At 42.2% G+C, this 13,778-nt stretch overlaps 1 protein-coding gene across 7 annotated transcripts in view; it reads right to left on the bottom strand.

Moving 5' to 3' along the window:
• Nucleotides 1-13,778, bottom strand: part of elf1 (E74-like ETS transcription factor 1) — a 35,496-nt gene that overhangs the window by 6,562 nt on the left and 15,156 nt on the right. For 3 of the 7 annotated variants that reach the window (XM_020084879.2, XM_020084872.2, XM_020084864.2), the window contains 2 exons: nt 3,447-3,762; nt 2,938-2,994 (listed from right to left, as the gene is read on the bottom strand). In XM_020084879.2, the coding sequence (XP_019940438.2) occupies nt 2,938-2,994; nt 3,447-3,518 (129 nt within the window). In that variant the 5' untranslated portion in view covers nt 3,519-3,762. Of the gene's footprint in view, nt 1-2,937; nt 2,995-3,446; nt 3,763-9,232; nt 9,413-13,778 lie in introns of those variants that run through there. The other 4 variants (XM_069532147.1, XM_020084892.2, XM_020084883.2 and 1 more) reach the window with 3 other exon arrangements.

Here is a 13,778-nt window from a genome sequence, read left to right as displayed (position 1 = left end):
GCAACACAGGAGCTTCCACTGGGAGAAAAGGGACAGACGGTCCTTGCGAATACATATGTGTATGTGCAATAAAAACACCATTAATTCCTCCACTACACATCATAAAGGCAATATAAAACCCCAGATGACATCAGATTAGAGTTATAACCCGATCTGGTGCCTTATTTTTATTACCTTGTAAAATATTGTGGATTCATACTCAATTTCAGCTAATATGGAGGCACACAGCATGAAGGAGTGCTCATTTCTGTGGAGTTGCCACGGTCCACAGGGACTCGCTGAAGAAGACAGGAACCAGATGTTTGATTTGGCCTACTTCTCCTGAGATGTTAATCTAATGCTCAGAGATTATATAAACCCGAATGAATGTTAATGGATCAATCATGAACTGCAGGCGAGCACCCCCTTCATCATGTACTAAATGTGCTTGGGGAATTCTAACCTTGGCCTCTCATTTCAGGCATGGCACAGCTTGATGCAGGAAGGAGCAGGGGCAGTTTGAAGAACAGCTGAGAGACACAACATGCGTGAGAGCTCATCACACACAGGCCGTGTCAAGAGTGCTCACTGAGAGCTTGGTTCTTGTCAATGAGAGGGACACGAGGATTTACCCAGTCCTTTGAATAACAGTGTCATCTGGTCCTCTAAATCTCTTATTCTGATGTTTTTTCGTGTCTGGTAGATTTAAGTTATTTGTATAAAAACAAACAGTATGAGGACCACAGGCAGATCTGATTTTGAAATATAAAATTAGCATTTATATGTTTGTTTTTAATTGAAAAAGTGCAACTCAGGTTGCATTTGGATGCAGAAACACTCGTCAACTCACTACCAGGAGATGGCAGCAGACTACACTTCAAAAAAGCACTGAACTCATTTCTCCTACATGACAGTGCCAAGCATCTGGTATGGAGGCTCGGCTTCTACATGTAAAATGTGTCCAAACCACACTCAAATAGAACAATAAAAACATCTTGATGAATTTGTTAATTAAATCAGCACTGATTGGGTTCACCCGCAGTAGAAGAATTTTTATTTTCCGTTGAATTGCAGTTAGTAGGAGATACTTTTCTCCCTTTTCTCTTTAATTGTTTGCATTATTCAGTTATTGATTTTAATTTCTAACAGTGTCGATCAATGTAACCACATTCTTTACAGTGACAACCTGGTTAAAGGGGGAAACAGATGGATAAATGAGTGCAGTAAGAGGAAGATGAATAAAGGCATTTCTGTCTCTTAGCACAAGTGTCCATTGTTGGCTTGGACCTCCAGGCATACCAGGTGTCTGGGCCTGTAGTCGTGGGGGTGGGAAGAGGGGTCAGTGTTAGTTAGCTACACCCTCATTCTGGCTACACTTTAACCAGAAAACTAACAGACCGGCTCATCATTTGGATACGGTGGTGAATGGTTAGGCCTTCTTAGCAGCACCAGCAGTAATTAGCCCAAGTTACCATTACAATTGATCATATGCACTGTACATACTGTGTGTGAGTGTAGAGGAAGATGTCCACACAAGACATCGTTCGTAACTTTGAGGATGAGCAGCAAACATCTTGTGTCATCTCAGCAGCGAGAACCACAAGGCCTCCTGGGACTAATAAAAGCCGTGGGTATTGCTTTGACTACAGGCACTATCAGTGTCTCACAGACATACGCTGGATGTTTCCCATTAATCGGAGTCTTTGGTAGACTTGTTATCAGATAGCTAGACAAGGAGGCTACCACCTCTCCTCATCTGGACTTAAATGATGTTTACTGTCCTTGAGTAAGAGTCAAGTGTGTGAGTAGACAAAGGCATTTTAACTATTGTTCTGCTGAGCACCTCCCACCTCCCCCCACTCACGTCAAACACACATAGTCCCACGCAGTTTGCTGACAGAGCAAGAGCAAGTCTCCGTGCATGTTTTGTTGTTGACTGGATCCTGTTTTTGCTGGCAACACCTCGAGACTCTTCTTGTGTTATCATGTAAACTGAGTGAAGAGCATGTTGCAATGTGCAGGTTGATAACAATGAGAAAGGTGTTTAGAAATGTGAAACTATGGGACTCTTATATGAGAAGTAGCGCCAGACGTGCATGCTGTCCGATGAATAATAATGAACATCAGATAGGTTTTAAGAGCGTGTTCCTCTTTGTTGACTTAAACAGTGTTTCTAGTGGGGAAACAGAGCGATAAGAATCAGGTCCATTTGCATTTTTGAGTTCCCCATTCTGCCTTTGACAGCAACAGCATCTGTGCAGGCTGTTCCCTCCCAACACTCTCTTCTGCTTTACCTGCCCAAACACAATGGACTGTCAGCACACTTAAAGTACCCCCAGAGTCACAATAGTTCATAAAGTATAACTGACTCCAGCGTGAGAGACGATCATGTTTAAAAGATAATTTTATTCTTAAGACTCAAGTACGTTTAAATGTGAAAACATTACCTTTTATTTTTATTTTAAATCAGGAGAACAACATTCAATGCTATCTATAGTTGGATCAGAGATATATTGTGCAGCTAAACACCTGCAGTCATTACAGGATGGGGAACTACTTGACCAATATAGTGGGGCTAATCATTAAAGGACCTACTCTATGATTCCACTCAGCGCCAACAGCTTTTTTGTGGCCAAAATAAATCTCTAAACCAGCCAGCAGAAACAAAATGGCCACTGTGGCAGAACTTTAATGCGTTGTTCCTTATAGGGGTATTTCTATGACTCTAAATAGGGGCTTGCATAACAGGTTAAGTGGGTGCAGCAACAAAACAAAACTAGCGCTGGAACAATGCAAGACCTTTGAGTGGAATCATCCCATCCCTGACAAGCAGCCTTCTAACTGGTCTGTCAGGTTAGGCCTGAACCAGTGCTATTCAGGGATCCAGTGACAATTTGTCACTCTAGATACACACACAGATACTGGAACACATAAACACACACAGACTTCCACACTTACAATCAAGCCTGCTCCACAGGATTCAGTGACGGACATGGGGATGAGATAACTGCACACCTGACCAAGCAATGAAAAGACACATAGGCAAAGGTTCACATCGTATGCACACACAGTAACCTGTGTGTCGTAAACACATTCAGCGCCAGGCCCCACCCTTTCCCTCCCACGCTCCCTAACCTCACTGCAGGTTTTTCAGTCTTTCCATTTCTGTTCTTCAAAACAGCGCACACCCCTGTCTCCAGGCCTCCTGTCTGCTCCATCCTCCACCTCCGTCTGCCTCCTCCCCCAACATGTTCTCAGAGTTAAAGATCACAGTCTCTGGGCCACAGATAATCCTGCCCTACTAACCATGCTGTTGAAGTTTTCCTTGTCTGCTTTAAAAAGTCTAACATTTATCAGGGAGACCACAAAGAATACAACAAATAAAAAAGTAAACTACAAGCCCAGTTACGCTTAAAAGTAAATTATTTAAACTGTTTAAATCGTGGCTTCTTCAATGTGACATGTACCTGATTGATTTCATCCATCCCATTGCTGGCGAATTCAAACACCAGCTCACTGGGCTGCACTGCAGTCGTCATGGCAGTGGAGTTCAGAGGGCAGGGAGCAGCCTAAAATATCCCGGCTATGACTACTCCGCCTCCTTCTCGGCAAAGACAGAAGTCTCACAAAATGGCTGTAGTCGTCCTCCTCCTGTTCTCCGACCTGGGCGCTCCGAGAGAGAGAGAGAGGCCACGAGCTGAGTTTCAGAGGAGTGCTGTGGCCCAGGTGGGAGCCGCCTCGTACCTCTGTGATACAGAGGCTGGGTCCCTGGTGCATCAACACCTGGCAGAGACAGAGAGAGAGATAGTGGTTAGGAGACATACTGTATTAGATCAGTTTACTGTCGCTGAGAGAAACGAGAGGCCGGGAGGAGCAGAGATAGTATGGAGAAAAGTCCTTGTGCTTTCTGAGGCCTAAACTCACCATCGGAATAATAACAGACCTACAAAGTTTTAAAGCAGGCAACACACAGGCTGTATCTGGGCCATGTCTACTTCTGATGTCTGAAGCCATAGAAACCACAAGTTTCAGGAGGGGAATCGGATCACTGGATAATTCCTGCTTCCCTGCCTGACAACCCCTACTAAACTCAAACAGCGTCAAGATCACACAAAGAAAAAAAGAGGTGCAATGGGTTGTTGTAGCTTTTACTCTAAATCCCATCATCAAATGTCAGAGATGTGGCATTAAAAAAAAAAACGCTGTCCATTTTTAGTTTCTAAGGCTTAAAACCCTAAAATATGGATATGGAGACAGATATTAAGCTCGGGATGGAACAAACTATTATTTCCATTACCACATCTGTCAGTAATTTTCTCAAATAACTGATTAATCGTTTGGTCTATAAAACGTGAGAAAATATGAAAGATCGTGATCCTAAATCACAAGATCACATCTTCGAATATCAAACAATACCAATATATTCAGTTTCATATTAACTATCATTTAAGAGCTGTACATTCTCATGTCTAAGAGGCTGGGGCCATCAGATGTTTTGTTTTTTTTGCTCTAAAAGTAACTTAAATCAATCATCACAATAATTTCACATAATTTTCTATAAACCGCTGGGAGTTTCTATAAACTCATCAATAAATCATTGTAGGACAGAAGTAAGCACAACACATCAGCGTATAGTCGGAACGATCAGGAGGAGAGCACAGTTTATGCTGATTTAATCTCAAACGGCTCTAATTTCATGGCTGTCTCGGTCCCTGAATGTGAGAGACTCGTCAGCACATCATCAGGGGGCTGGCATTAGGGTCATATGAGGGGGATCTGTTGAAGAGAAAGGGTCGGCACAAACTTGTCCTTTATACTGAATTACAAACACACACACACACAGGTGAGAGATCAGTCATCTGATGGTGCTCTGGAATCCCCTCTGTGCTGACCCTCAGGGAGTTACTGTGATCACAGGTGGCGGGGGAGAGAAACCTGAGGTCGTATGCATGTTAGTTTGTGTGTGTGTGTTGAGGTGTGTCCCAACAGCCAGTTACCCAAAGGCAGGTTTGGGGGCTAAAGGACGGGGAAGGGCTGAAGTATAATGGATTAAGAGACCCAAGAGCCATAAACCCCCGCCCTCTTCTTTCCCACACACCAAAGAGCTGGCAGCACTTGAGAAGTTAGAGATGGCAATGTTTATTCGCTTTGAAATGCCCGTGTGACTAATGAAGTTGCATACCAGGGCCAGTTGTATTATGAAGAGGGAAGGAGGATGTAACAGGGGAGGAGGTGAAAGAAAAGGGGGGACAGGGGAGAAACAAATGTCGATTTAATGCTGTGATTTAGTTCATCTTTCTGCTAAGCGTCCAGACAGAATATTAACATGTGGCCACGGTCTGGAACACATCACTTGGGAGACAGACAACAGACGGGTGTTTCACTACAGCCACTTGTGGCCAGTGCTGGGCTGGATGCTGCTGCCATCTGTCTGGAGATCTTTGTGATCTCGGTGGCATGTTTGCTCCAGGAGAGGGTGACATTAGCGGACTGAAGAAGAAGGAAGGGCTGTACGATAAATCATGTAACAAACAAAAGACACTGAAAAAAAAGGTGGGTGGACGTGTATCTGCCTTCTAAATCACTATCCACTCACACATGGACCACACACACGTACACACATTTACAGCAGATGCCCTCATGTGCCCTCTGTGAAGCTGGACCGGGACACCCCACGTGGGATCAGACAAATGTGCAGCGGTCTGCATCACATGGGATCACTCTGCAATCGGCCTTCCCAGCCTTTGTGCCTCACCCCAGATCTGAGGAGATATTAGCACTAAACCATCAGGCGTTCTCTGCAGAGGAGCCTCTCAGTTCCCCTTTTGAATCGTCACAGTGTGTGAGATTTAGAGACAGTTGAAGCTATTGGTGTGAACATTTCCGCCCATGAGCTTGCAGACTGGACTGTGGATAAACGATGAAAAAATCATCAGCATCCAGTCATTAACGGGTTATCAGATGACAGGAAACCGACTGTTACCACATCATATAATCATATTGGATCAATAAGTAGCAGTGTTTCTTTTATCCTCCTTTCTTTTGTTGTTTTTCCTGCTGCGTTCATGCTACAGTGTAACAAACAGTGTCAGCGTTTGTGTGCTGAGTTTTCTTTCTACATCCATCCTGTCAGTGCTTCATTGATCTGGTTGGCCCAGTTGGCATGGTGCTAACAGTAGACAGGGATACAAGAGAGCCAGCCATTAGTCAGACGCAGCCTGCACATTATCCCCCAGCACATGACAACAGCTGCCTTGTCCCACCACAGGGGCTGAGCTGTAGCTGCACTTACTATACGTCATGAAAAGGAGAAGAGGAGGAGAACAGCGAAGGGAGGGATTTTTTTTTCACTGGGATGTTAGTCAATGCATAATCATCTGCAGAGCCTGTGACTCGGGCTGGGTGGGGCCTTTCTTCTGACAGACAGTGTTTTAGTGTGGTCACAGGCCAGGCATCTCGATGCGGTCTGTAGCATGAAATGTGCAACTGTGGTGTCCAGCATTTAAAAGCAACCACACACTTGTGCAGCATGTCACGCCACCCCCCTTTCTCGCTCTTATCCCTCCTAGTGCCTGGTATTAAAACTTTATGAAGGCAAAATCCCTTCATGCACTAGAACAATCAGATAATGAAATGACAGACGTACTTTATAACTATTCTAAAATACTCCATTAATCATTGCTTTTTGGGCAGTTGAGGGCAGAGGAACAAGCTGTAAACACAACACCAACATATGGTGAACCTATATTTAATTTCTTTTCACTCTCTTTTTGGTCTCAACCACCTCCTCAGGGAAATATCTGGCTGCTAAATGTAGCTGCTAACCTGTCATCTATTTGGTGATGAACAAATGCAGAGTCAGTTTTTAAAGCGATTGCTGAACACAGCTGCTATCACTGAACAAAAACAGCAAAGGTGCAGGTTATGAAGTCAAAACAATGAGCTGAAAGATGCTAAAATGTTCATGAGACATGAGGAGAACTGCAGAATTGATCAATCTCTGTGCTTTCTATTCATTTCATAATAAACAATATAATTTGATCTAACATTAGTTTTTAGTCTGTAAAAATATCAATAAGTGTAATGCAAGGATTTAGTGTTTCTCACAGTAAACTAAATCAGTTTTTGACTTATTGAAAATAAAGTTTGTAATTGACTTTTGATCTTCAAACTTGTGAGAGGCCTTAGCTGTTATTATGTTCAGCTGCAATTATCAGTCATTGACATTAATTGATAAATAAATCCAATTATTATTTTACTGGTTAATCAATAGGTTATAATAAATGTCAGAAAATTGTGACAAGCCTCCATCATGATTTCCAACAGCCTAAATAAGCTTATTCAAAACAGCTTATTTTGTCCTTAAATGTTTAATTGTTTCTTAAATGTGATTTGTGACAACAATTTGATTATCAAAATTCCAGCTCTAAAGATAACCATTATGTGGTCAGCTGATAGTGTGGCTCCATGTGGCCCTTATCATGTGACCGTGGTGAATCTCTGGCAATTAGGGCTGTCTGTTACGAATGGGAAGCCTGATGAGCTGCAGACTGAGGGGGGCGAGTATAAAGCAAACACTGGCCTACCTCGCCCCTACAGTATGGTGACTGCCAGTCGCAATAACAACCAATTAGAGTCAGGATTCATGAACAAATGGAGTATTCCCAGAAGGCCTTACTTCCCCCGCTTTAGTCTCCTCAGCTGAGCTCATTGTTGACCATGAAAGGAGGTAATTTAAGCCAATTGAATGACTATGCAGTGACTCACCCTGAATGTGGTGAGTGCAAACATTGTGAGATACAAGAAAAGGGCCAGGGCAAACTTTACTTATCAGCCCTTTTCAGCTCAGGTTACAAATATGCAGATTTCCACAGGTGACATGATTGTTCAGCAGGGTTGTGATACGATGATGCCGGACCTACGAGTTGGTCTCAAAATGAGAGACTGGCACTTTGACTGGCATGGCTGGTAAAAACATAAATGGACATAAATAGAAGGTCGTCCTACACATGTAAAGGTTAAAAAACTGACAGAAGCAGTGATTTTGCTTTTGATTGTGCAATCAGAGAGAAAGCTCAATACCAGCAGAAGGAAATCTTCACATTAAACAAGTAGGGTTTAGTTTTTCTGAGCTCAGCCGTGCAGAGAAACACAGATGTGCAAGATGGCAGAAAATGCGTGGGCTCACCACTGCCATGTTTTTGAATGGTTGTCAGCACAGACATGCTGTTTTTGCAGGATCCTCTGGGTTCCTGTGAAGGAAATGACTCAGTGATATGAGGCTGAAGCTCATTCCTGGAGCCCTGTGATAGCCCATATGAGGCAGGGCAGCATCCTGGTCATCATTTCTGGACAGCAGCAGTTTCAGCATGCTTTACCCAGATGTCATTGAACTAGCATCAGACAAACAACAGAGAAAGACAGAGAGGGTTTTCACTGAAGCACAGTCAGCACCATGAAGACTGTTATGTGTACAGTATTTTCAAAGCCTTAACTTTACTATCCATGCAGCGTTGCGCAATACAACATGTCTCACCCTGTTTCAAACTCCAACTCAAGTTTATTGAGCTGAATAAAAGGAGTGCTTTCACCGCAATCCTGAGGCCACACCATGCATGTGGCGATAAAACGGCAGAAGCTGCCACAGAGGCAGGCAGAGACACTGCGTAACAGCATGCAGCTGCAGAACACAAGGCATCAGAAACACAGAGAAGAAGAGAGCACTGGCCAAAACTGACAGTGTCTGTCTTACACTAGGAGACATTTGGCTTTGCTGTGACAGGGCCGAATGAAGACTGAAAAAAAAGAAACGTCACCTCAAGCACAGGCTTTCAGAGGGAGAATGGAATTTAATCTCATCTCCTGAAAACCTTGTACTTTTCCACTCAGGCTTCAGGCTCCGGGAGAAGAACCCATGCCTTCCTGTGACAACAGCTGTTTGTGCCAACTAACACTATTAGATGTAACATTTGGCTTTTGAAGATTAGAGAGCAGTATTAGTAGCATAATATGGTCTTGAGAAAAGGATGAAAGTGCGAAAATGTTCCCAGAGATCAGATTCTAATAGTGACTCAAATGTAAGCGCCACATTCTTAGATGCTACAGGCTGCCTTCTGTCCTTCATATACTCCTCTGAAATGTCCTTAATCCCAGTGTACTAGACTTTCTTGTTCAGGGCATGCAAGAGAAATAATGACAGAAATAGCAGTTTTTAAAATGGGTAGAAAAAAAAGAAACACACCCACAAACTGACCTGTGAATCTTGCGAACAGCATCACCGAACAGTGGGTTCTGCTGCTTCCTGTCTGTTAAACCACACTCAGATGAAAACGTATTCCTCTGTGTAAGAGCGGAAAGTTCTCAACTCCCCCACCTTCCTTCTCCAACAACACCCTGCGACTCTCGTAGATGTGACTCATGTGATACAGGTAACATTTCCTACATGAAGAATGGAGTAAAAATCTTCACAAGTGATGTAATGGACATAAATGACTAGTGTTCAATTGGACTGTTCTGGAATGATTGATAAATCTTGTGCCTTTGCATGCATAAGTTGAAATCTGCAGTATTTTGAGCACATAAATAAAAATCATTAGAAATGCATTTTAACACACCATTATATAGATATTATGTTATTATACCAGGAGAAAATCTCTTGCCTTCTGATGTCTAAGAGTCTGCTACACTCAAATTGTTCAATGACACCGGTGGTGAATTTATAAGGATCATAACAGGACTCTCAAATCAACACCTGCCATTTGCAGACACCTTTATAACACAATGCTGACACAAGGCGTGCAAACAGAAAAAGCATTACTAACCCCACCACACACACACACACCACAGAGACACAGACACACATCTGACTTGGCCCCATGAGTCGGTTTCACACAGATTCTCAGAACAGCTTCTAACTTCCTGTCACACAGTTTTAACTTATAGGTCAGAGAAAATTATTATATGAGTGCACAGATGAGCTGTCTGTGCAACTAGAGCCCATCGAAAACGCTTTAATGAGCTACCAAGAATATCTACGTGAACGCACATGCAAGACATTCATTAACAAGAAAAAACAATCTGTTATTAACTTCTGCTTCTAGTTAATATGAAAAAATTATGAGCCTGGAGGTTTCCTAGCACACATCCAAACCACAATCAATCCCTTCAAAACTAAACATATGTCATGAACAGTGTATTGTCAGTGTGTTACCAGATGTGGATGAATCCAATACTAGGTTTTGTCACCGGGAAACATGTTTTTAAATTTAACAGATGCATCAAAACAACAGCCTATTTCTACCGTGTAGCAACATGACACATGTCACAGAGGGAGAACCAATGAAGTTTTGAAAACCGGACAGGATACTGCAGCAAAGTTCAAGAAAGGACATTTGAAAGCTCAAACATCAGTTTGATCTGCTGATCTGATGTTCTGATGGCAGCGTGATTTTATTAAGGCATCTGGACATTGTCAGTAAAATGTAGGACAAGCCTGGTCTGGTGAGGGTTGAGTGTCATGTTTGATCAGCATTACCACTGAAGGCAACATAATCTTCCACTAGTAATGCTTGACATTTGAATTGGTAAATCCAACTAAATGCTTTTTACATTATTGTTTGCTATGAGAGAAGGATAAGGAACCATCAGATTGGTGTTTTAAAATCTTTAATAAAAAATATTTATCATGGGTTCTTTTGAATTTGGTCTGAGCAGATTATAGTCAGAGCCGATACGTTTAATTTTATTTGTTTTAGATTCAATTTGATCATATTCAAACCTGCTTTTAAATGACAACTCTTCATTTTACGGTCCATCAGCAACAATATCCCTGCACCAGAATGTAGGTGCTGCAGGGAGAAATGAATGTCTGTAAATTAAGAGACAAATTTTTTCTTATGATACAGTTCCACCAGCAGGACCACGTCCACTTTACTCCTTAACTGAAAAATGCGGTGTCTGATCCATCAGACTAAAAACTAATGAAAAACAGGCCTAAAACAACCCTGTCCTATGTGTTATTGACATTTACATTTATCTTTAAAGTCAATTCTGGCAACAGTACATTTGACGGGATCTATGCTATGTCCATGTGAGGTAAAAGCAGGTAGTATCACTCCTTATATCTTCTTGTGTCTCAGCTCCATTGTCATTCCATCTATTTCAAAATTACTCCAAGTAAAAACACAAAAGGTGAAAGACATAAAACATGCAAGCCTGTGCATGTGTGTCTGCTCCCACAAACTGCACATGCTGATTCCTTTCTTTCTGACATATTTCAAATGCTTCATCCTGCTGTTTTTTTGGCTGCAGTGTGGAAGCAATTTGATGCATGACTAGACTGGAGATGCTAAGTTCTCTCCTTTTTATACAGTAACCAAGCCTCACCTATAGACATAAGATATATACAGGAGGCTGTCTATAGAATAAAAGATGAAATAAGATACATAATATATTAATATATAAAAAGAAACAGGGATATTGTGATATGCATGCTGTACACGCTTATTCACACACCTATCTCTGATGTGTTTACATTCATACCAATATTAACATGTCACAGCACAGACATACTGCCAGCAGCAAGAGAGGAGATTATACCCAGAAAAACTACCAGCAGCATACCCAAGCTTAATTAAAAAAAGGTGAAGGATGGCATTCCTAATTCTTTCTTAAACTATAAACCAACGTGCCAATTTCCGTGCTGATGGAATTCATCTGCTTATGTAACTTCCCACAATAGCTAATTTTCTCAAAGGGGGAGAAATTCCACTTGGCCCATTTATGCTGAGTGAACTTTGCCAAGATACTTTCCACACCAGCCTTGCAGCAATGGACTAGGTAATCTCAGGGCTCTGAGTCTGAGTCAAGGCTTGGAACAGGGGACCCAGCTGTTGCAAAGGAGGCTGCATACCAAACAGGTCTGGACACAAGCAGGGCTGATGTGTCCACCCATAGTCAGGCATGCAGCAATATGTAGGAGACAGCACGCCTAGAGAGATAGGAGCATCAAAGAGAACTGGAATCATCTAATTTTGGGGATAAAGCTCCTCTTCAAAGAATAGTTCAACATTTAAGACACATGCTCATTGTTTTCTATGTTAAATAGGAAGATTGACACCACTCTCAGATCTGTATGGTACATATGCAGCAAGAGCCAGCAGCTGTTCAGAAAGAGAAACATCAGTGAGCTTTTTGTCTGCAGAGATATAGGCAGAGTCAGAGTAGCAACTTCCCCTCTGTTTCCAGTCTTTATGCTGAGCTAAGCTAACTCTCTCCCGGCCGCAGCTTCATATTCACCATACAGACCCTAGAGTGGTATTAAATTTTATCATCTAAAGTTTCATCACAAGAGAGAAAATAAGCCTATTTCCCACAAAACTACTCCTTCAAATCCACTACTAAACATTGCTTTACACACAGAAATGCAAATGTCTACAGTAATACAGTATCTATTGTGCATGCTGACATTGTTTCTGTTGGAAAAGATACAGCACTATGAAACAAGCTAATTTGCAGCTTTGGCAAAGCTGCTTTCAAGATTTTGACAGATCAAGCTCGGTTTAACAGCTAATAGCGACTAAATCAGCTCTTCTCATCTGATCCCCTGTAAAGCCTCACAGACAGGACCACTCACAGCTTAGCCCCTTCAAGACAGCTTATCTGATTTCACACAATTGGATACTGGGTCAGTGTGGTATTAGGTATCACTGGCCAGTGTTTCTATATCTACTCTCAAAGCCGGTAAACGTGTGCCTCATTCCTTGATCTCAGGACTGAAGTGTCGAGTCATTACTTTTTATCATGCATACTTCAAGTAGGGTCAGGGAAAAAACTGCTTCGTGACTAAACTGACACTCTCACAAAGTCATGGCAAATGTTTGGATTGCATTCTTCGGGTATTATAACATTACTTGTACTTTGGTCACTTTATTTTGTCATCGTCAGCTGCCAACTACTGTATGACTGTATCAAGGATGTAAAAATGATGATGACTGTACTAATACCAACATATTTAATTTACTCCAACTGCTGCAAACATCATTCAAGTGTTCATTGCACTTATTTGAAGCTGTGTTTGAGCTCTGTGCAGGAAGCAAACGGACAATCTGTCCAGCCTGGTCAATATTTGAGAAGGCTTTATGAAATACACTAATTTACGACAGTCAGGCGGAGACGAAGGAGTAGCATGGTTGCAGGAGATGAGGACAATAAAGTACCTGGTTATGGACAGATGTGCTCACTCGGGTTGTATAACAAATTATTTGCATGGTGTTACTGTTTAACTATATTAGAGATTTGTATTAATTATATGAGGGAAGTAGGAGAAGATATTTTATTACTCTCTGAGGAAGATACATACATCAACACGCAGCCTTAAGAACATGGTAACCATTGCTTAAACACTACTTTGACTGAAGAGGCCCTACTATCCGTCTCCCGAGTGGCTGGCTTTATGTTGTTCTGACGAGAATCACAATGCAAAAACGCAAAGGTAAACAAGGAGTGGCTGTTGCTTAGGAACAAGCAGAGGGACAGAGCTTGTAAAGTCGGCTCCATGGCTGAAGACAGAGAGAGCAGCTGGGCCTCTGTCAGCTCAGCAGGGCTAGCATGGCACGCTAGCTTGAAAGCCATATTGTGCCCCTAGCTTGAGTTGCTGTCAGTACGACGACTGTGTCCCATAATCGTGTGTTAACAGATGTGAGTACAGCACAAGGTTAACTGCAGCATTCTCAACAGCCATTAAGCTAAAACGTAAGCATTTGCAATGTATAGCTACAATAATTGAGATTTGCTTGTCG

This window comes from Paralichthys olivaceus, chromosome 9 (assembly GCF_024713975.1).
Source record: "Paralichthys olivaceus isolate ysfri-2021 chromosome 9, ASM2471397v2, whole genome shotgun sequence".
Taxonomy (NCBI): domain Eukaryota; kingdom Metazoa; phylum Chordata; class Actinopteri; order Pleuronectiformes; family Paralichthyidae; genus Paralichthys; species Paralichthys olivaceus.
The sequence above is the reverse complement of the archived record's forward strand: the minus strand, read 5'-3'. Positions and strand labels throughout refer to the sequence as shown.